The 20,955-nt window shown below is 39.5% G+C and overlaps 2 protein-coding genes across 4 annotated transcripts in view; one reads left to right on the forward strand and one right to left on the reverse strand.

Moving 5' to 3' along the window:
• The window catches only part of samd4a (sterile alpha motif domain containing 4A), a 45,940-nt gene extending 40,478 nt beyond the window's left edge, over positions 1–5,462 (forward strand). For 2 of the 3 annotated variants that reach the window (XM_089120226.1, XM_089120225.1), the window contains exon 13: positions 287–1,524. In XM_089120226.1, the coding sequence (XP_088976352.1) occupies positions 287–477 (191 nt within the window). In that variant the 3' untranslated portion in view covers positions 478–1,524. Of the gene's footprint in view, positions 1–286 lie in introns of all 3 variants that reach the window. The other variant, XM_089120227.1, reaches the window with a different exon arrangement.
• A 2,686-nt stretch (positions 5,463–8,148) lies between these two features.
• gch1 (GTP cyclohydrolase 1) lies at positions 8,149–20,738 on the reverse strand. The gene is made up of 6 exons (XM_039672576.2): positions 20,253–20,738; positions 14,966–15,075; positions 12,764–12,819; positions 11,209–11,240; positions 10,997–11,081; positions 8,149–10,920 (listed from the first exon to the last, which is right to left on the reverse strand). The coding sequence occupies exons 1-6, from the start codon at positions 20,596–20,598 to the stop codon at positions 10,794–10,796; spliced, it is 756 nt and encodes a 251-aa protein (XP_039528510.1). The 5' UTR covers positions 20,599–20,738; the 3' UTR covers positions 8,149–10,793.
• Between the last annotated feature and the right edge of the window lie 217 nt (positions 20,739–20,955).

Genomic DNA, 20,955 nt, shown 5'->3' on the forward strand with positions numbered 1-20,955 from the left:
AAAAACCCTTCTGAAGTAAACCGAAGTGCTCTTTTTCCCTTTGAAAATGTTCAAGGGGAAATGGTTTTTTTCTTCTCCACGACATTTAATTGAACTTTTTGAGGTGTTTCTGTGGGCGAAGACACATCAGACACAACAATCTTGTATAATATTGTGACTATCAGCTCCAGACGGGAAGGAGCGTTACTTTGTATCCACATGTCGCGGGATCAATGCAGTGAGCATTCCCGTGTGAAGTGGAGGTTTTCTTTGCATAAAGAGTGTTTTTTTTTTTTCTCCCTCCGAGCTGACACAGAGGCTTTCAGTGCAGTGGGCTTGGCGCTGGACAAGCACAGCTTTGTGTTGGGGGAGTGCAGGGAGACAGACAGGAGAGAGGCAGACAGGCTGAATCAGGGAGACGGGCAGGAGCAGTGGGCAGCGCATGCGGTGAGCTCAGGAATGCCCCGCTCGCTCCACAGCTGCCAACAGAGCCCGTAGTGTTCATGTGGCAGCGTACCCCTCGACTCCCCACCCCTCAGGACCTCCAGCTCCTCTGGTCAGCACCCTGCCTGGGAGTTTTGGTGCCCTCATTACGCAGAGTGACACTGCTTGCTCTGTGAAACTGTATGGTTGGGAAGTCCAGTTTTGATAAAACTAATTCATTGAGTCATTTGAGTCACTCAAAGTGGATTTCCAGAAGTCCTGTGCTTCATATTTTTATGTCATTTACATTATCGTTCAAAAGTTGCTTTGGGAAGAAATTGTTACTTTTATTCAACAAGGATGCATCAAATTCAACCCGATCTCACGGCAATTCGTACAAATTTTACGAGGTGGCTAATTCGTACGACCTCACTCGTACGAGTTAGTACGATTTTTGCTAAAACTTACATATTTTATGAATTCGTACCAATGACCTGACCCCGCCCCTAAACCTACCCAACATGTGGGTTTAGACAAATCGAACGAATTCGTACGAGTGAGGTCGTACGAATTAGCCACTTCTTAAAATCACAAGATAGCGTTGTCAAATTGATCAAAAGTGAAATTCATAATGTCCCAAAATGTTTCTATTTCAAATAAATCCTGTTCTCAAAACCTTTCTTTTCATTAAAGAATCAGTTTCCTCAAAAATATGAAGCAGCACAACTGTTTTCAACATTGATAATAATAAGACATTTTTCATTGGGCAGCAAATCAGCATTTTAGAATGATTTCTGAAGGATCATGTGACACTGAAGACTGGAAAAATTGTAATAAAATGTCACTGTTTCTCACTGTATTTTTCTTTTAATAAATGCAGCCTTGGTGAGCATAAACGACTTAAAGCATTAAATATCCCAAACGTTTGAATGGAACGTGACAGAATGAAAGATGTCATATTTTCGAGTGAACGTTCCCAAAAGTGTTTGTCAGTTGCACAATGATAGTATTCAAATAACTGCGATGTCACTCGTTTCCATAGATGGCGTTGATCGAACCTCAACCATCTGAGAGAAGAGAAGAGGGCGCGCAGGGAGACGGCATGGCTGGCAGCAGGGGAAAGGTCATCAAGAGGTCATGAGCCCCTCTGTCTATAAACTCTCCCCTCTCCACCTGCTCACCTACCAACTCAATAGCCAATAGGAGAGGTGGGGCGTGGCCTACACAGTGCCATTCACCGTTTACTGAAAGGCTTAACACAAGCAAGTTCTGTCATCATGACTACTTAAGCGTGTTTACATTCGATTCTGGGAGAAAATCACATCTTCAACACTTCCATAGAAGAACGCAGCAAAGGGTCTTCGTGAAGGCTGGCCGTTAGAGGGGGTCCGTAAAGCAACGGAGACAACTGGAAGCGTTCGGGTGGCTGTCTGGGACGTCACAAAATCCAAAACCAACCAGCAGACGAAACCAGATGACATGTAGTAACAGATTAGATTTCTGCACCTCTGTGCAGATGCTAAAAATATTATGTCGCAGTATGTTTACACATAATACTGTCAAGGATATCAAAACAGTAATTGTTCAAATCCGAGGACGGGTGTACAGCTTTAGGTTCCTAAACGGCTTCATAGTTTACAATTGTGTATGTATTTACTGTTTTGTTGTTCTAGTTTTCTCTTGTGCCGGCAGGAAAGGATTTACAGCACTACAAAGACAGTCAGAGCTACGGATGGTACTAGAGAGGGAACGTGTGAGCGGCGATGGGAAAGGAAACAGGAAGTGATGCGAGTGGAAGGGTCTGTGGAGAGAGCGGGGGATTCTGACATGAGGAACAGAGGTCGAGGGAGATCAGGAGGTCAGAGGAGGGGAATATGGGAGAAATGCCAGCAAATGCAAGTAGATGGAAAGGTTGAAGTAGAGCAGGTGAACATGTAGGTCAGAAGTGCACATGTCCTGGCAGAAATATTATATATATGTTATCTTTTGATATAATATATACACACATTTTAATGGTGGCTTAAAGCTTAAACACTAGACTTGGGAGATGTGTACTTCATGAATGATACTGTGGGAATCTGCAGAGTTTTCTACAGATTATGTCAGGGCCTAGAGATAGATTCAAAGTTTTACAGATCAGTTTTATGCATCGAGTTCTTTTCTGTAAATGCACAGCCGTGGAGTGACGTGTAGTGAAATTTGGGTCATGTGGACGTTTTGATCTTGTGTCTGTGTATTTGGGATATCACATGCGTGGTACACTTGGTCAGCAGGACATAGACTGTTGGAGCAACAGGGAGAGAGATCTGCACATTGAAATGTATAAGGAAATAACACTAATGCACCAGTTATTAGTACAGAGCGCCGCCTTGTGGTGAAACTGTGCAATAGTTACCAAGAAATGAGGCTAGTTGGTTTTTTTGTGTGTGTTTTTTTTTACAGTATTGTCTTAATATCAGCCGTTAGTTATCATGCCAGGTATAAAAAGTAGAAAGTTTACAATAAGAAATGAGCTTTTAGTTTTGGGCTCTTACAGGTGAAGATCAGATTTTCTGCATGGGAAGGGTCTTTTTTGTTGTTGTTGCTTTAACTGTTGTAATCCAGGACATTAAAGTCCCTTTATGAGGGTGTTCAGTGATTGTTAATGTATATTATTTAGAGTTTTTGCTATAATAACTTTGCTTTTTCCTGCCGTTGGTGCTGTGAATCCTTGCTGAAACCGTCAAAAGTGAATTTGCAAAAATGTGCAATAGACTGTCATCAGCAACACGGTGTGAATCAAGGGCAGCGGGGGGGAAAGAACTGGATTAGCATCGCCCTCCCACCAAATCCCCCCCCCCAATTCCCACACCACAGGACTGTAGCCTACCCTGTTGTCCGCGTCCGCGTGTTGCCGGCCTGCAACTTGACGCACCTACCCACACCTCAAGTGTTTTATGCTTTTCGGCTCATCCAAAGAAACAGATCATGACAGTAAACAGACAGTAAAGCACTTTCACATCCATCGAGTGGCGAGTCTGGCGACCGACGCGGTTATGAAACTGCCTAAAAGAGAGAATGTTGACTATGCAGTGTTTCAGCTTCATAAGAGACTTGGTGCCTCCAAACTAGAGCTTTTAATGTGCATGAAATGCCTTAAACAAAATGGTAGCCAGTGTTTTACAAAGCATGTTAGCAAACCATCGTGTGGCATCTTGTGCATCTTGTTTATAGAGGTGCATTTGTTTGTGTGTATTAAGCCACTCATCACTGCCATTTGAAAACAATTAGCAGATTCAAATGATTATTTATTCTTTTCTATTATTGATGCAGAGGTTATTGTATTCATTAGATGTATTATTTAAGATACCTTGTGTATTAACTTTTGCTATGGCTGGTAACCATAAGTACATCTCAAATAACAACATAGTTATTTTTTTTTTTCCGACGTTTTGTTTTCCCAATTTGCATTCTTTATCTAAAAAACCTACGTGATAGTCAAAAGACATGTCAGGCTTTTTATTTTTTAATATCGCTGGTTTCTTTTCTTTTCCCTTTCTTGTGAGCATCTCTAAATGCGAACTATTTTGCTAAACCCTCTCCAGATGGTGTATTTAACAAAGTGTTATTGTCACATCGTAAACAAAGAGCCAGTTTTTCTTTCTTTAAAATGTGGTTAAATATTTTTTTATAAGAATCGTTTTTTTTTTTTTTTTTTTTTTGCTGTTTTGCAATTTTTCCACCGTTATTCTGTTGCTGAATGCAGATTTTTCACCTCGACTGTTACAGTGTTTAAATGCGTAGCGTCATTGCGTAGTTGTTTACGAAGAATGCTGCTCGCTCGCGATTGGATAGCGGAGTATAACGCGAATTCTACTCTGATTTGTTGAAATGTTCATCACGTGACGAGCTGGAAGAAAATTCGTTTCTTCAGTGCGATGATGCAGCAGAATTGCGGATGCTGTAACGGTGTTAAAACATTTACATGCTACCTGGTATTACGTTGACGAAGCCTTCATTGTTTGTTTTGGGCGCGTTAGCAAATTAGAACGTATCTAATGCTGATTTCATTTTATTTTGTATTATTATTTTTTGTTGCATTTATTCTGAAACAAGAGGTGTTTGTTTTTTTTTTCCTTTACTACGCTCTTTTTTTCCCATTGTTTATTCTTGTTTTCGTTATTTTCAAGAGCCGATGTCCTGTATTGACTGCAGGCTGACGTACATATGCGTATATATAAAAAATATATATTTTAAAAGATTATTATGTTTATGAAAAGGTAAAACCAAATAAAAAAGTACGTAAACAAAAAAAAAAAAAACGAACAAAAAATGTAATTTATATTTTAGAGATGCATGCAAGAGGCTGGGAAGTCATATCTAGAATAACAAATGGCAGTGCCTTTTTTTTCTTTTCTTTTTTTTTTTTTTTGTATTCAGACATTTACCCCCAAATGTAAATGATTTTATATGGCTCTAAAATATAGAGATAAGCCAGACGCATTGATGGTGGAAACTTCAAATCATACAAAGTCCATACGAGCTGATTCTCGTTTCCATGAGGCTCAGATGGAGCGTGCTGGAAGTTCATGGGAATCTGTATGCTTTAGGTACTTAAGTGCTGTTATGAAGTTATGAACTATATCTGTCTGTACAACACGCAGATGTGTATATATTTTTGTTTGTACTTGTGCGAGTGTGACACTGTGTATCCAGGTGAGAAACCGGATTGTCTTATAATTTTTTTGTACATAGGCTACCCTCTTAGAAAATGTTGCGTCACATAATCGGAAGGTGTTTGTTCCACAACTTACCTGTGAGGCGTCACAGCGCAGCACAGATTTTAAGCATATTTACTGAAATTAACGACTTCAGTCAGGAAAAAAAAGAGGAATTTCGGTAATATCTTTACCTCTTTGGTTCGTGGCCTTGTGTGTGTTAATGGGAGATTATACTGTGTGTATGTGTCCGTGATGTTCTGTCCGCCAACTGAATGTGTATCACTTGGGTCTGTGTTAAATGCTTGACATTTTTGTAATAACCACAGACGAAAAGTATTAAAGAGTAACTTTTGAAAAGGACCTCTCATGTGTTTCTCTGATTTCAAACAAGCTGTTTTAAGTTATGCCTAGGCAGCACTATAACCACGTGTCTGAGAGGAATTTACTACCTCCTCTATCTCAACCAATCAGAGAGCTTGTGGTGGATTTATATTACCAAGAGGCGGAGCTTTCTATGAGCAAAATCTAAGCAGAACTGTTCATCACTGTGAGATCCATGCCGGTACGAAATGTGTCCGAGTGCGGTCGGCCTTGCTCTAATATCATGCTGACAAATGTCAAAAAACTCTCGCGACTGCAAGGTGTGCACAGGCTTGAATCCCGCGATCAGTCTTGTGTTCACATAGGTGTCAGATCCACTGCGAGGAGAGATTTTTCAGGTGTGACCTAAGACGGCAGGTCTGGAACTAAACCAACGAAAATTCCTCGGTCCATACCCCATCTTTCACATTGAAACCTGCGTGGTCCCGAGTGAGTTCGCCGGCCCACCCGCAGGTCTGCGGTCTCATTCGGTCCCCCGGCCGATGAAATCATGTATATCGCCACATCACATGGTGAGCCGACTCAGACGCCTCAGTACGACTCAGACGCCTCAGTACATGGAGGTGGTCGCAGGAAGGCGCTCCTGCCCGTACCAGCCCCGCAGCCCTGCTGAATACCAGGCTATGATCAGGGAGGACGAGGAAGAGGTTATTCTGGTTGTGCCACACTAGCCCAACTGAACCTAGTTCTCTGAGCTTGTACTCCTTGCGACAGCACCTCCCTGGACAATTCCTCTGAGGAAGGACCTCCTTTCTCAGGGACGGGGCACCTTCATCGTGATCTTTGAGCCTCCATGTGTGGCTCCTGGATGGGATGAGGCAGGTTTGAGTACCCTACTACAAGCGGTGGTGGCTACCATCACTTCCGCTAGAGCGTCGTCCACGAGACACCTCTATGCGTTGAAGTGGAACCTCTTCGTCAACTGGTGTTCTTCTCACCGAGAAGGCCCCCGGAGATGTTCGATCAGCGGCGTGCTTTCCTTCCTTCAAGATGGGTTGGAGCGAAGGCTGTCTCCCTCCACCCTGAAGGTCTACGTTGCCGATATTGCCGTACAACATGAACCAATCGAAGGTAAGTCGGTGGGGAAGCACGACCTGATCGTCAGGTTCCGGAGGGGAGCTAGGATAGTGAATCCTCCTTGCCCTCCTCTTGTACCCTCTTGGGACCTCTCAGTGGTTCTAACTGCCCTACAGAGTGCTTCCTTTGACACCTTGCAATCAGTAGAGCTTAAGTTCTATTCCTGTCAATGAAGACAGCACTCCTGGTTGCATTGGTCTCCATCAAGAGGGTAGGGGACCTGCATGCATTCTCCGTTGACGAAGCGTGCCTGGAATTTGGGCCAGCCTATTCTCACGTGATCTTGATACACCGGCCTGGATATGTGGCCAAGGTTCCTACCACTCCCTTCTGGGACCAGGAGGTGAACCTGCAAGCGCTGCCCCTGGAGGAGGCAGACTCAGCCTTGGCATTGCTCTGTCCATTACGCGCTCTCTGTGCCTACGTAGACAGGACGCAGTGTTTCAGGACCTTAGACCAGCTCTTTGTCTGTTATGGTGGGAAGCTGAAGGGAAAGGTTCTCTCCAAGTAAGGCTGTCCCACTGGATAGTGGACACAATTGCTTGGCATACCAGCAGCTAGGTTGTCCATACCCCCTTGGTGTGACTGCCCACTCCACCAGAGTGTGGCATACTTTTGGGCTCTAGCACATGGTGGCTCGCTAACAGACATCTGCAAAGCTGCAGGTTGGGCGACACCCAACAGATTTTACAATCTCCATGTGGGGCCTATGTCCGCTCATGTACTCGCTTCAACCAGCTAGTACTAGAACCCGCTCAGGTGTCTTCACCTGCTCGCCATTCCACTCTTCGGACTGGATGCGTGCGATATTTTCCTCAGTTGAGCCTCCCTGAGCGACCCCAACATGTGTGTTTCCACTGTAAATCTCTCTGAGCATGTGTCTTTCCCTTGGCAAGCCAACTTGCCACCCCTGGGGTTGAAATATCCCACCTGCGGCTGGACACCCCAGTGTTTCTCCATATGCTTCCTTCGGGTAATATGTGTATTCTTAAGTCCCCCCCCCCCCCCCCTTAGGGATTGGCAGTAATTGCATATTTCCTCTAAACTATGGGATATGCTCCCCAGTGTACCTTGGTATTCCTGTGCTAAATAGGAGTACTTCGTCTGTGCCACTCTCACGTCAGGGATCTGATTTACACAGGGCATTGGAAGACCCTCTGTGAAGGTGGCCTGATTAGACTGGTAACCTCATTCGTCATCATCCTATGGAACTCGGATTGACAACGAAAGGAAACGTCTCGGTTACGTATGTAACCCTCGTTCCCTGAGTAGGGAATTGAGACGTTCCATCTTTTTGCCACCTTCCGCTGTACCGCTGGAACAGCCGAGTTCAGTCTTGGCTCCTCAGCGAAGAAACATACCTGCATGTTGCTGCCGTGTATGTTTACGCAAAAGTCATGATCTCATGTTGTCTCACGATAAGCACACTTTTCCCGTCCCCATGCATAGTCCAAATTCATTCAAGGAAGAATAATAATAAATAAAATAAAAATTACCTTCAGTCTATATGAAACGTGATAAATTACGTTTCCAGTCATTGCCCCCCCACATACAAAAAAATAATAACAACAAGAACAACATGCTAACATATTTTACATAAGATTTATTATTTTAAGCTGAAAATAATGGTGAACATCAATAGTAAAGTATTTGAAAGACTGTGAGTCTTTCGTTTAAAGAAGGCCACATGAATATCACTAGTTCTCATTTTCTTAATGACTCCACTGATATGAAGTGATTGTGACATTGAACATTTCGTAGTGTCTTCAGAAGCATCACAGCTCCAAATTTCATCCGAACTCATAAATGCAGACCATCACTCGAAATTGTCAAAATAAAAAGTCACAGGCAATACAACAGTGTCAGTAAATCCACAGCATCTGTTGTTTTTGAGGTTAATATAATTTTCTACAATGATACATAGTATAGAACTGAAATTCTAACAATAATGCTCAAAACACATTACACATACCCAAGGACAAGTAAACATGCATCAGAGTAAATGTACAAAATATGTTCTACAAATGTAGAATCCTAAAATATGTTTTAGTTGGTTTCCATCTTTTTTATTCATATTTTAATTACAAAGATCACATTTATCAGTACAGCAGGTATGTTCTGTATTTTCCATGAATCCCACAATGTGGAAAATCAGATACTATGTTGACCTCCACTGTACCTTTCACCTTTGGTCTTTTTTTCTCCCCCAAAAATAAAAATAAAAACAACCTACAGAGTGTAAACAACATCTATGGCTATACAGACAGGATATTCAAAAGGCTGGACCTGGTTATCATTTAAACACGTAAACCCCAACACATCAGACTCAACAGTTGATGCCAAACAGAAAAATAATAGTGTTGCACGAAACCTGTAAATACTAGCAATAATAAACACTTAAAGGGATAGTTCACCCCAAAAATAATTTAAAACTTCTGTCATCACTCAATCATCAGTTTTAAACTAGGGCTGCACGTTATATCGTTTTAGCATGGACATTGTGATGTGCCCATCTGCAATAGTCACTAATGGATTAGTTTTACAATCTCTTTATGAACTTTTTGAAGCGTCAGTGGTAGTTGTGTAGTTGTTAATGGAGGGACAGAAATCAGAAATCACTTTTATATATCTTCATTTGTGTTTCGAAGATGAACGAAAGCCGTACAATTTTTAGTTATATTTATGTGTTTTGTTAAATGTTATTAAGATCTCACTGATTTACATTACAACCTAGCAGAATCTTATCTTATTTTAGGCAGTATAAAAATCAGAAACTACATTTTATTCAAAAATTAGAGTTTCATACACTGTAAAAATGAATACGCTTTATCTAATCAATAAAATTGTGGCAACAGATTACAAGCAATATTATTAATTAAATTGAACAAATTAGAATTGAGTAATAATTAATCAAATTAATCCTTAAAAGTTAACCATTTTAAATGAGAAAAGTTTACAGAAAGACGTTAAAGATTAATTAAGAAGTCTTTATTTTATATTGCCAACATTGAAGACACCTGATGTTAACAAGCAGAATCAATGAAGGAGAAACCTAAAACAGACACCAATCACCATAATGGCGACTTAAATGTAAGTTTTGTTTGTAAGTTTTACTCATTTCAAATGGGTTACTTTTAAGGAAATAATTTGAATAATTATTACTCAATTCTAATTTGTTAAATTTAATTAATAATATTGCTTGTAATCTGTTGCCCCAATTTTTTTGATTAGATAAAGCGCATTCATTTTTACAGTGATTCTTACTATATGATACTAGCCAATAACGCCTATTATCAAATAGAATGCTCAACATATACAAACTTTTTATTTATTTTGTCTTAAAAAAACAAAATAGTTTTTTTTTTTTTTTACATTATTTAAAATGTCAAGCTTTAAATGAGGGCGAGTAAAAGAGGATGGAAGTTTTATTTTGGGGTAAAGGTAAACTATCCCTTTAAGAGCAGAAGATGTTTTTTTCTTTGGGGTTGGGCACAAATGTTGACTGATGCACAGGACACATTACTGGTATATTAAATATTACATTATAAGACAGCGTACACATAATACATTTTCAGCACATAGTAAAACAACAATAAAACCTGTCTGGGTTATTCATTTTTTTAAAAAGTCATGCTATTGTAATACTATGTTTTTTATACTATGTCATTATAATACCATAATAATCTTTGCCATGTCTAATTAAGTACCTTGTAAATATCAAGGAATATGAATTTTGGTAATAATTTAGTACCATGGTGATTTTCATTACCATTACTGTACCACTGTACCTCGACAGTACTTTATATATCAGTAAAATTGAGTATTCACAATGACACGTACCTCCCTGTTCAAAAGCGTAAACATAAAACTGCTTTGTTGTTTATGTCTGGCAACTCAATTGTGTTTAATACAGCGCAAAAGTGCCCCGACCGGAAAGAGATGTAAACAAATTTTGGTGGGTTTGGTGCTTGTCGGTTTAGGTTAAAGTGTGTTAATCTAGAACGTCTTTCAAAACATAATGCTTCCATGTAACAGCAAGTCCCGTCAACAGAGGCTCCCGCAGCTCGACTGAGTAAAACCTGCACAAAACCTTAATCAATGAAACACACAGGCGATAGAGAAGAGATGGTGTTACTGAGGCAGGTGGGACACTATGTTACACAGCAGCAGGGCCTCGTCCGGAGGCGGGACCAGAGAGGAGGCGTTTTGAGAAGAGTTTTGGCAGTGGAGAGATCAGCTCCGGATCAGGGTCAGGAACTCGTCCCGTGTCTTGGGGTCCTCGCGGAAAACGCCAAGCATGGTGCTGGTCACAGTCTTGCTGTTCATCTTCTGGACGCCTCGCATAACCATACACATGTGACTGGAGAGGAAATCAATCTTGAGTTCTAGTCAGACATAGCATTGTAAAATAATGTTGAATTTGAATTTTCACATACGTGGCTTCAACCACCACCCCGACGCCAGCAGGCTGTAAAGCTTCAGTGATGGCGACCGCAATCTGTTTAGTTAGACGCTCTTGAACTGAAATGAGAGAAGCCGACAGATCACAACTATTGAGAATATGTCAGTGTGAAGTTTTACAGCTATTGGTGAAACAAACAAGGATTTCAAAGGTGTATGAATAATATTCCATGGTACAATTGTTTACCTTGCAATCTCCTGCTGTATATCTCAACAATTCTGGTGAAAAACAAAAAGCATTAACATTGTTAATAATTAAGCGTAATTTATACACAATATACCTCCATTTTATTTAAACACAATGCAAACTAACCATGAACGCTCAATTTAGACACTTAAGCAAGTTAATTAAAAATGGCTTCGTATTAATATAAATATAATTAATTATAATATATACATTTTGTAACATAAATACATTACCGTTCAAAATTGTATACTTTTAAACCGATCAAAAATCTTTGTAACATTATTAATGCCTTTATTGTTTCAAATAAATGCTGTCCTTTTGAACCTTCTAGTCAAAAGAATATTTAAAAATTTTAATTTCCACAAAAATAATAAGCAGCACAACTTTTTTCAACATTGATAATAATAAATATTCCTTGAGCAGCAAATCAGCATATTAGAATGATTTCACTGAAGACTCGAGTAATAATGCTGATTAAATTTTAAAATATAAAATACTTGAAATAAAAGAATAAAATTAAAATAATAATAGAAAATTAAATCTTGTGTAAATAGTATTGTAAATATATTTCAAAAATCTTATCGGCCTCACCAAACATATTTTTTTGTATATTTAAATATAATACTAATGAGTAGAACAAACACAATAAAAAAAATCCTTTTTCCAGCTGGCACATATTATCAAATATAACTTAATATCAAAAATTCTCTTTCATGTTTGACCATTTGATCAGCAGTGATCCATTAAACTACAAGCCAAATGGAAAGGTCTACAGGAAAGCCACAGCCATAAAAATGAAACAATAACCACTTTTAGAAATCAGAAATCCAACTGTGTGTGTGCACGTGTGATTAAGTGTGTGTGCGCGGTACTGGTAAGAGTTATATGACTGCTGTTGTCATGTCTTCATTAGTGGAGTGTAGTATTACGGTTGGGACATTGTGAGATGGATAAGCCACAGGTATTGGGGTCAAATTGAATCAAGCTTCTCTTTGTCACACACATTGTATCTAATCCTCTTACAGACACTTACACCCTCATTGCTTCAAACACACACACACACACACGCACACACGTGCATCTTGATTTCACAGACGAAAAACATTCCTGAGGCGAAAAAAGCCATTAATCTCCTTCACTCGAGCGAATGCTGCTGATTTCATTGTGGCAGGATAAATTTGCATGCTTCTGAAGAGATCCATTAAGATTCAATACTGCACCAGGAAAACATAAACTCACCCGCAATGGGCCAAAAAGAAAGCTGGGAGAAAGTTATTTTGATTAAAGATTATAAGGGCATTTGAATTTATAAAAATAATAATGTGCATAGATTTATGGGCCGTCAAGAGCCAGTCCCTTAGGCAGTCTATGTAGGACTGATCCAGCTCTCAGATTCAATCAAAAATATCTTTATTTGTGTTGCGAAGATGAACGAAGGTCTTACGGGGTTGGTACAGCATGGGGGTGAGTAATTAATGACTTAATTTTCATTTTTGGGTGAACTAACCCTTTAAGACTAGTCTATGCAACCGGCCACAGGGAGTATTTGACCTACCGTGCCAATTTACTTAGACCAAGAACCCTCTTGTTTGGAAGGTAACCTATATGCACCTGTGAAAGACACAACACATTAACTGACAAGTTACAGAAAGATATAACTGCAAAACATGGGAGTTACACACAATTCTTCCAGAACTATGGTTTCTTTTACATGATAACCTGTTGCAAAACTATATATTGGCACGAGCAAACAACATGTCACAGAATCAGACTATAAAACTAAAACCTACAGAGAGTAAAACAGTGGCTGGAGAGAGCCGTATCTGTCCATGTGCATCTTCACACCCCCCGACCCCCCTCCCCCTCCACCATCAAACTCAAATGTCACCAACAATTTGATGAAACGGCCCAGAGAAAGGGCAGCATCAACAGACATGCAAGGCTTTTCTCTTTTTTCTCTTCAAATGCGATAATCCTGCACGTCACTGAAACCTCTCGGCCTTCTTTCCGGGCCGGCAAACTCCTCTCGACATCAATCGAACTTTACCAAGACCACAGAGCACCTGGGAAACGAGCAAAGTGCTTTTTGTGGCGAAATCCACTTAGGACCAACAGGTAAGACACGCGGCGGCTGTATGTACGGTAGATATGTTTCTAGTGTAAGAGAGCGCACTTGATCGGCTCGGTGTTCGTGATGGACACTAAGAGTGTTGTGAGGACAATCACGGAGATAGAGGACGCTGAAGCGCAAGCAAGAGGGCCAAAAATGAAAGAGAACGGGCGCACGGCTCTTTGAAAGAAATTGGTGAGTCATTATCTTGTTGCAGATGCGGAGAGAGAGGCGAGGTAAATAGATGAGAAGGAATAGGGAGCTATCAGCGGGGGACGCAGTGGAAACCAGAGCCCTACAACAGCATCTGACAAACAAAATTGCAAGTGGTGGATAAAAAAGCGTTCAGTGCGCTTGATCAATGGCTCAGTCTATCATCAGTAGCCATTTGTGGCATGACAGGATCGACGGCGTCTCTTTTGTCTTAAATGGCAGACACCTGCGGTGTTATGAGCTCGAGGGAGGTACTAAATGTCAAACCTGGAGGATTTAAAGTGGCTATTGTTTTTCGGTGGAACTCAGATCTGATATTTCAGCGTGTTCTCGTTACTTGCTTCCAGATTTAATTGTAGCTAATTAACTTGGTTATTGACAGATTACACATCAAGGTTTTTCAGGTGCATGCATCAAACTAAAGAAAGAAGCTGTTTCTGCCTTCAAGTGGGTGAATCTCGCTCTCAAAAACAAATCCACGTTATATTTCACCCCACAATCACAAAAAATAAACATTAAAGGCAATTTAATGACATTTTTTTTATAATAATTACGCAATTTCTCATTGTGATTTTTAGTTGGCATAAATTGACTTAAAACACTACTTACTTGAGCAACAGTGCTTCACAATATACTTAAACATTTTAATAATATATTAGTATTTATGTCCACATTACAGTGATGAGAATGCTATTTTTTTGACTTACAATAAGCTTTATGAAAATAATGTCATAATGCAAAAAATATATAGGCTTCATTTATTTGCCAAAATATAAATTCTTAATAATAATTTATATAATGCTAACATTTCTATATTTTATTTAGGGCTGTCAAGCGATTAATCGCGATTAATCGCATTCAAAATAAAAGTTTGTGTTTACATAATATATGTGGGTGCACTGTGTATAATTATTTTGTATATATGTATAAATACACACGCATGTATATTTAAGAAAAAAATATTATTTATATATATAAAATATTTATATATAATATAAATTATATATAAATCTATATACTGTACATGAAAATATTTCTTAAATATATACAAGCATGTGTGTGTATTTATATATATAAAATTATTATACACAGTGCACCCACATATATTATGTAAACACAAACTTTTATTTTGGATGCGATTAATCGCGATTTAATCGTTTGACAGCCCTAAGAAAAAAATAAATAAAATCAAAAAAGTAATAATAATATAATATATTAAAAATTGATCATAAATAATATTTTAATTGAAAAAGATTAAATAAAGACCTTAACTAGAGTATCATAAAAGCCTTATAGGATAGAGGTGCAACAAATTAACTTGTAAATTTACATATTCAATGCAATTTTCTTTTTTTGGTTTCTCAAATACGGTCATACAAATTGCACAAGGGTGGCATATGCTAATGAAGGAAAAAGGGAAATGTTTAGTCTTACCCGGCCAAAAATGGGAACTAAATGGTGTTCACACATGGAAAACATGTCGATATCCTTCACGATCACCATCTCGTCATGATCTTCGTCAAAGATTGCATCATTCAGGACATCTACAAGAAAATACAACAACAAATCAAGATATGACATCATGAAATCATTATATTTCACCCCATGCGCTCTTCCTGTTGCGGCCCTGTGTCATTTCTCTAAGCTTCAAACACTGTTCAAACATATCCCATTTTATCTATTGAGAATGAACTGTCTTTTCTTGTGGGGCTTTTTAATTTCCTGGCTGCCTATCTCAGGGAAGGTTTCCGTGGAGACATGGCAAACTGATGGCGGAGCTTCGGGGTTTTGTTGAGATGTGACTCCAATATTTTGTTGCCACTTTTGTGCAGTCACTGTGTGATTGAAAAAGGCAGAAAGCAATCATTTTTCAAACTGTTTATGACTACCTGACAGGTGTGACAGCAATTAATAACAAATATTTTTACATTTTGAAAAAATAAATAAATAAATAAATAAATTAGCAGTGCTCACTAATCAAAATTCGTCATCCTGTTGTGGCTGGTTGTTAGTTTGTTTCAAGGGTGTTACGGGTCTCAAAAGAGTATCTGTGAAATTCTGGTCATGTGACCAATTTTTACAATAGTCTGTTACAATAGTCACTGTGTCAGATTACGCGATTTTGACTCCTAAAATCTTGTGGTGTCGTGCACAAGAAATATGTCAGACTACAAGTTGCTACCTGACCGTCTTTAACGAGGCGCGTGATGTCATCGAGAAGGCGAGACTAGTAGCGAGTGACTTCCAGAAACGAACATAAACAACCAATGAAGCGGTGAGTGTTTTATTGGCTGTCCTGTGACCCGACAATGGACACGTTCCTGGATTGCTCGAAGAGGACAGTATGGGCTATCAATCCTCCAAAGAGAACTTCAGGTAAAATATTGTTTTCGTATATTTTTAGCTTTAACGTTAGCACCATCGTCTCTCTTTCGTTTTGCCATTTTTGAAAGTTGTGTACGGAAAAGCTTCTGTGATCCTATTGGTCAACCTCATACTGTACATGTGACGGAAACGTCGTGGACGACCGTTAAAAAATTAAACATGCTAGTCTTTTTGTCGTGAAGCATCGCAGACGCGACGTAGGTTGTCGCCCACTATGACACACTATACGAGATGATGATACAATGGAATCTTGCGGCCCAACGCCCGTTGTCCTTTACGAATCCCCACGATACCCTACTTTAAATGGATCGTGCCAAAATCGGTGTGTGAACAATGTTATTTTTGAAAACGGAGAGCGGGAAAATATTCGTTTTGCTAAATACCCGGCTTTGTGTAAACGTGGCCTTAAGCTCCTGGATATTATTTTACAGATTTCCTCAAAATCACAAGTCAGACCACATAGACAGCTGCATGATTTGATTTTGAACATTAAAGTCTGTAGGGGGAAAAAAAAAACATTTAAAAGCTGATGATGAGCAATAGTAATAATAGTTATGCAACCACCACTGACAAACTGATAGTATCCCTCATAAAAGTGGTTGAACAAGTTATTTCCATGTCGTTTCATGGTTCCTAGAACTTTTGTTAATATTTAAACTGATCCTGGTCACCACTCACTAACCAGTGAGTGCGGTGTTGTGTTAACGTTGTAGCTGATCTGAGCATCTCTGTTGAATTTAACCTGAGGGCAGCAGCTGTTACGAGAGAACTGTCATCAGCCTCATCCTAAACAAACAGCCGCTTTCAAATGCACAGGCACAACACACAAGAAGGTCTCACGTATGACGGTGGCGGCACCGAAAAAAGAACAGGAAATCAAATCAGCATCTCCTCAAAGTCATCTTTCAGCCTCGCTGCCACCGTCACACACACTCAATTAAACACAAACTTGCTTACACACTAAGCAAACATACACTTGAAATACAATAAGTAACCATAGAAACCCATTGAAATTGTGGAGAAGTCAACAAGCAGAGCTCTGGTTATGGGTAATGTTACTGCTGTTGAGATCTTGGCTTGATCTCCATCTCTTAAATAAGAGACAGGCATCCGTCCAGCCAGTGGGGGCAGGGGGCAACGCAGCATAATGATGGGTAATGCAGGAAAGAAACCGATTTGAGCTGCGTAACCGCTGTAAATGGAGCAATATCTCTCATGACACCATGATAAAACCATAAACTGTAAGGAAACATAATGACATAATGCATAATGCCATAATAATTCCTTTATTTCACAATCCTTCCTTCCTTTTGTCTGTGACTTATGAGTAGCATTACGAGTGCGACAGATAGGCCTGTTTTATTGTAGGGCTGGAATGACGCGTCAATGTAACTGATTACTTTGATTAAGTAAATTAGTCAATTTGAGTGGAATGTGTCGATTCTTCACACGTTCCCCAATAATGGCGGCTCCCTGGCATGCTGAAAATCAGCCGTTATTATAGAAATATTGAGCCAGATCTGAAGTGTGGGATTTTAATTTTTTTTTAACAGAGATCGAATAAAATGGTGCTCTGGATGCTCTGTTAAACTGAAATGGCAAACCACAGCAACACAACTTCTATGTAAGAGCATTTAAAAAGAAAACACCCCAGGTCTCTCCTACCTCAAACGACGAGACGGCAGCGTAAGTATTTGGACTAGTACAGTGAATTTTTACACAGCTATACAAAATGGTTGTCAGTCCTATATTTTTGTGCTTAACGCGGCTGCATTTATACAGCATTCAGTTTTACACGAGCTGCCGTAGGTGTGAGACGCAACGCGCATTTGAAAAAACGAGGTGCTGGAAAGCACAATTTGTTTGAATGCAAAATACATTTTCACCCCTAGATGGGAGACATTCCTATACATTGTCCCTTTTATTTAATGTAAAAAGTTATTAAGTTATTTTATTTTTATTTTACTGCTTACATTTTGAATATATTTGTCTACAATGGCTGTTTGGTCGAAATGATTGAAAAACATTGAGAATGTGATGCATACAAAAATCTATTTTTTTATGGATGCACCGATATAAATTTTTTTGGCCGATAACGATAACCGATTTCTTTATATTTCAAAGCCGATAACCGATATATTGGCAGATAAATCTAAATATATATATTTTTAAAAGACTGATTACAACAACAAAAGTCTCACCATTAAAAGCCATGTCCCAAGCACACAATTATAATGATAACATTATAAACCGATACCGATATAGTGACCGATATATCGCGCATCCCTAATAATTTCCCTTAAAAAAATTCAAGCACCAACAGCTTCCTTTTCTCAGAGGATTAAAGGAGCATTTCACCCATTTCAACATTATCTTTATTGAAAGTGGATCATATATGTAGTCGAAATGTAAAATAATTTTTGAATTTGGTGCCCTCTTGACCGAGAAAAGACAGTAAATAACCGAGGGGCGCATTTGTATGCAAGACAACTCCCACAATGCACCACATTGCACAGCTCCGCAAGCCACACCCACTAATCCGGAACTGTGCACACATCAGAGAAATCACTCTTCTGTTTACAAGGCTAACGTTAGCTGTCACCAGAGTGGTATTCACACCCTTGAATAATGATGAGCTAATGTTTGTAGTCTCTAGACTTTTAAATGAAATATGACTTCCTTTTCATGACATGATTTTTATGTCATAATAAGCAGGAAGTAAAACACTTAAATCCTTATTTCTCCCATCTCAGGGGAAAATAAGGGAATAAACCATGACCATTCAAAAATATGACTGGGTTTGATACAAAGCTTAATGCAAATGGGTGAAGTGTCCCTTTAACTCGCAAGTCACCCACCACCCATAAAAACACAAAAATGGAACACAGTGTCGCACAAACCCACTGAGCTTGAAAGCTGTCCAACACTGCAAATGACTTTCTGTTGGAGACACAAAAAAACTACTCCAGAACAGTTCAAGATGCTGTAGGGGTGGTGCAAACTTTAGCCAATCTCGTCGAAGACGAAGACCTTCCTCTAGAATTTTCTTATCAAATGCACGATTCACCGTGACTTTGCATGTTCTACCATCTATGAACTGTGTACCATATTCAAGCAATGCAAGAGGTCATTGAGGGCAGTCTGCTTTAACAAGGAGTTTTTTGGGGGGGTAAAAAGCAACATTAATATACTCCATATGGATGAGCCCTAAAAATTCTACACAAATCAGGTCCAGATGTGCTGTTTTCTATATGTGGGGATGTTAATGGTGACGTGACGGTGGGCAGCACCCTGGCTCAACCACTTAGACAACAGCCTGAGAGTGACCAGTGAACAATTACGCAAGATAAACCTTTGCATTGAACTGGAGTACCTGTTGAACCAGTTAAATTGATGGCACATGAAGGTGTTTGAGGAAATTCTTTTAACTGGAAATGCTTGACACTGCTTGAGTCAGTAAAAGATTAATGATTTGTGGGTTATAAAACTCTCTGCATCATAATCGGGTCAAAGCATCTAATTTAAAAAAAAATATTTTAAGAAGTTATATGAATTTGTAGAAACATAAGCGTGAAGGTCCATCTGAAACCAAACAGTCAGTGAAATGTATGAAATGAGTTTCTTGTGCATAGCCACCAATTCCAAAATATGACAGAAAACTGCCATGAAATTGTGATGAAAATACACATGTCATTGTGAAAAATGCATGACATGATTTTGAAGAATGTACTCAAAATAAAACTCACCATAAAAGTGGTCCATATGACTTGTGCATTATATTCCAAGTCTGCTGTCATATGTGAGTCAAAGACCCAAATTTAAATGAAGTTTTTACTGAAAATCTACTAGTTTTATTTATGCTATCCACTAACATGCTTAACCTTCAGTGTGTGATGTTAACCACCATGAGATCAACACTGAGTCAGTTCAGACCATAAAAAAAAAAAAAAAAATCAAATGATTCATTAATAAAAATCTGACTCAATGAACTTGGCTACTTGTAAGCATTAGTACAAACAACTTTTATACCCCTGTTGTCCCGATTGTCTCGCGCTCTGTCATGTTGGTTTTGAATCCAATGACACATCTGTGAACGTTAGTTTAGCCTAATAAAACAAATTGTAAAGTAATTAGCCTACTGTAAAAAAGAATGTTAACTTATAAGTTAACGTTGTATCATGTGCCATTTCTCTTCGAGAGTAAAATGAAACACCCTGACACTTCCGAATATCTCAACTTCAGGAAAAAAAAGGAAATTGTGCTAACATATAAATGTAACTTAAACCACAAAAGTGTAGGCTACACACATAAAGTGTCCATCATTTTCGCAACTTACCAACGATTTTTTCCTGATAGCCCTTGGTGAAGAACTGCATGGCTGTGGCGGCTCTCCACGGAGTTTTGAGCAGCCCCTGTCGCTGCGGGTCTTCCCCGAGACCCCTGAGGATAGTGGTGTACGCCGCGGCGATGCTCGGTAGGCTCATTTCGTTGTCTTCCAGACTGCGAGTGCGCTCTTCCCGCCAGCTCTCCATCACGCTGGGGGACGGCACGGTGCTCGGGTCCCCGGCGGCACCACCGGCGCGCCATCCGGGCATCTTCACCCGGCTGTCAAAGTGTCCATTGATCGCGGCATCGGTTTCATTATCACTTTGATTCATTTGTTTCTGTTTGGGGCGATCCATGATTACCTGTAAGTGACAGCTTGGGTTCCTCAAAGTCGGTTTTATTGCTACTATCTGAAAACACTGTTTAAGCTGTGACGAACAAGACTTGAGCGAAGTTCAGCCGTTAGTATACTCTTGTCAAAACTCGTGCTCTTGCAGAGGCGGCCGGGGGTTTTATTTACATTAGCTAATCCGTACGCGTTCCTATTGGTCCACAGGAGAGGCTGCGTCACGGAGCCTGATTCCCATTGGCCGAGAGGCGTGCTTGCGTCAGGCCACCTGTATCTAGTAAGAGGATGAGATCTCTTCTACACATTAAAGTGATGTCTTGGGGCAGATCAAACCACCTAAAGCCTAGTTCACACTACATGATTT

Source organism: Pimephales promelas, chromosome 15, assembly GCF_988280905.1.
Source record: "Pimephales promelas chromosome 15, fPimPro1.hap1.1, whole genome shotgun sequence".
NCBI lineage: Eukaryota > Metazoa > Chordata > Actinopteri > Cypriniformes > Leuciscidae > Pimephales > Pimephales promelas.

Coding starts and splice junctions, on each gene's coding strand:
- gch1 (XM_039672576.2), bottom strand. CDS start 20,598: ATGGATCGCCCCAAACAGAAACAAATGAATCAAAGTGATAATGAAACC. Junction 12,820..14,965: donor TAGTTCCCATTTTTGGCCGG/GTAAGACTAAAC, acceptor TGTCTTTCACAG/GTGCATATAGGTTACCTTCC. Junction 11,241..12,763: donor GGTCTAAGTAAATTGGCACG/GTAGGTCAAATA, acceptor GTTTTTCACCAG/AATTGTTGAGATATACAGCA.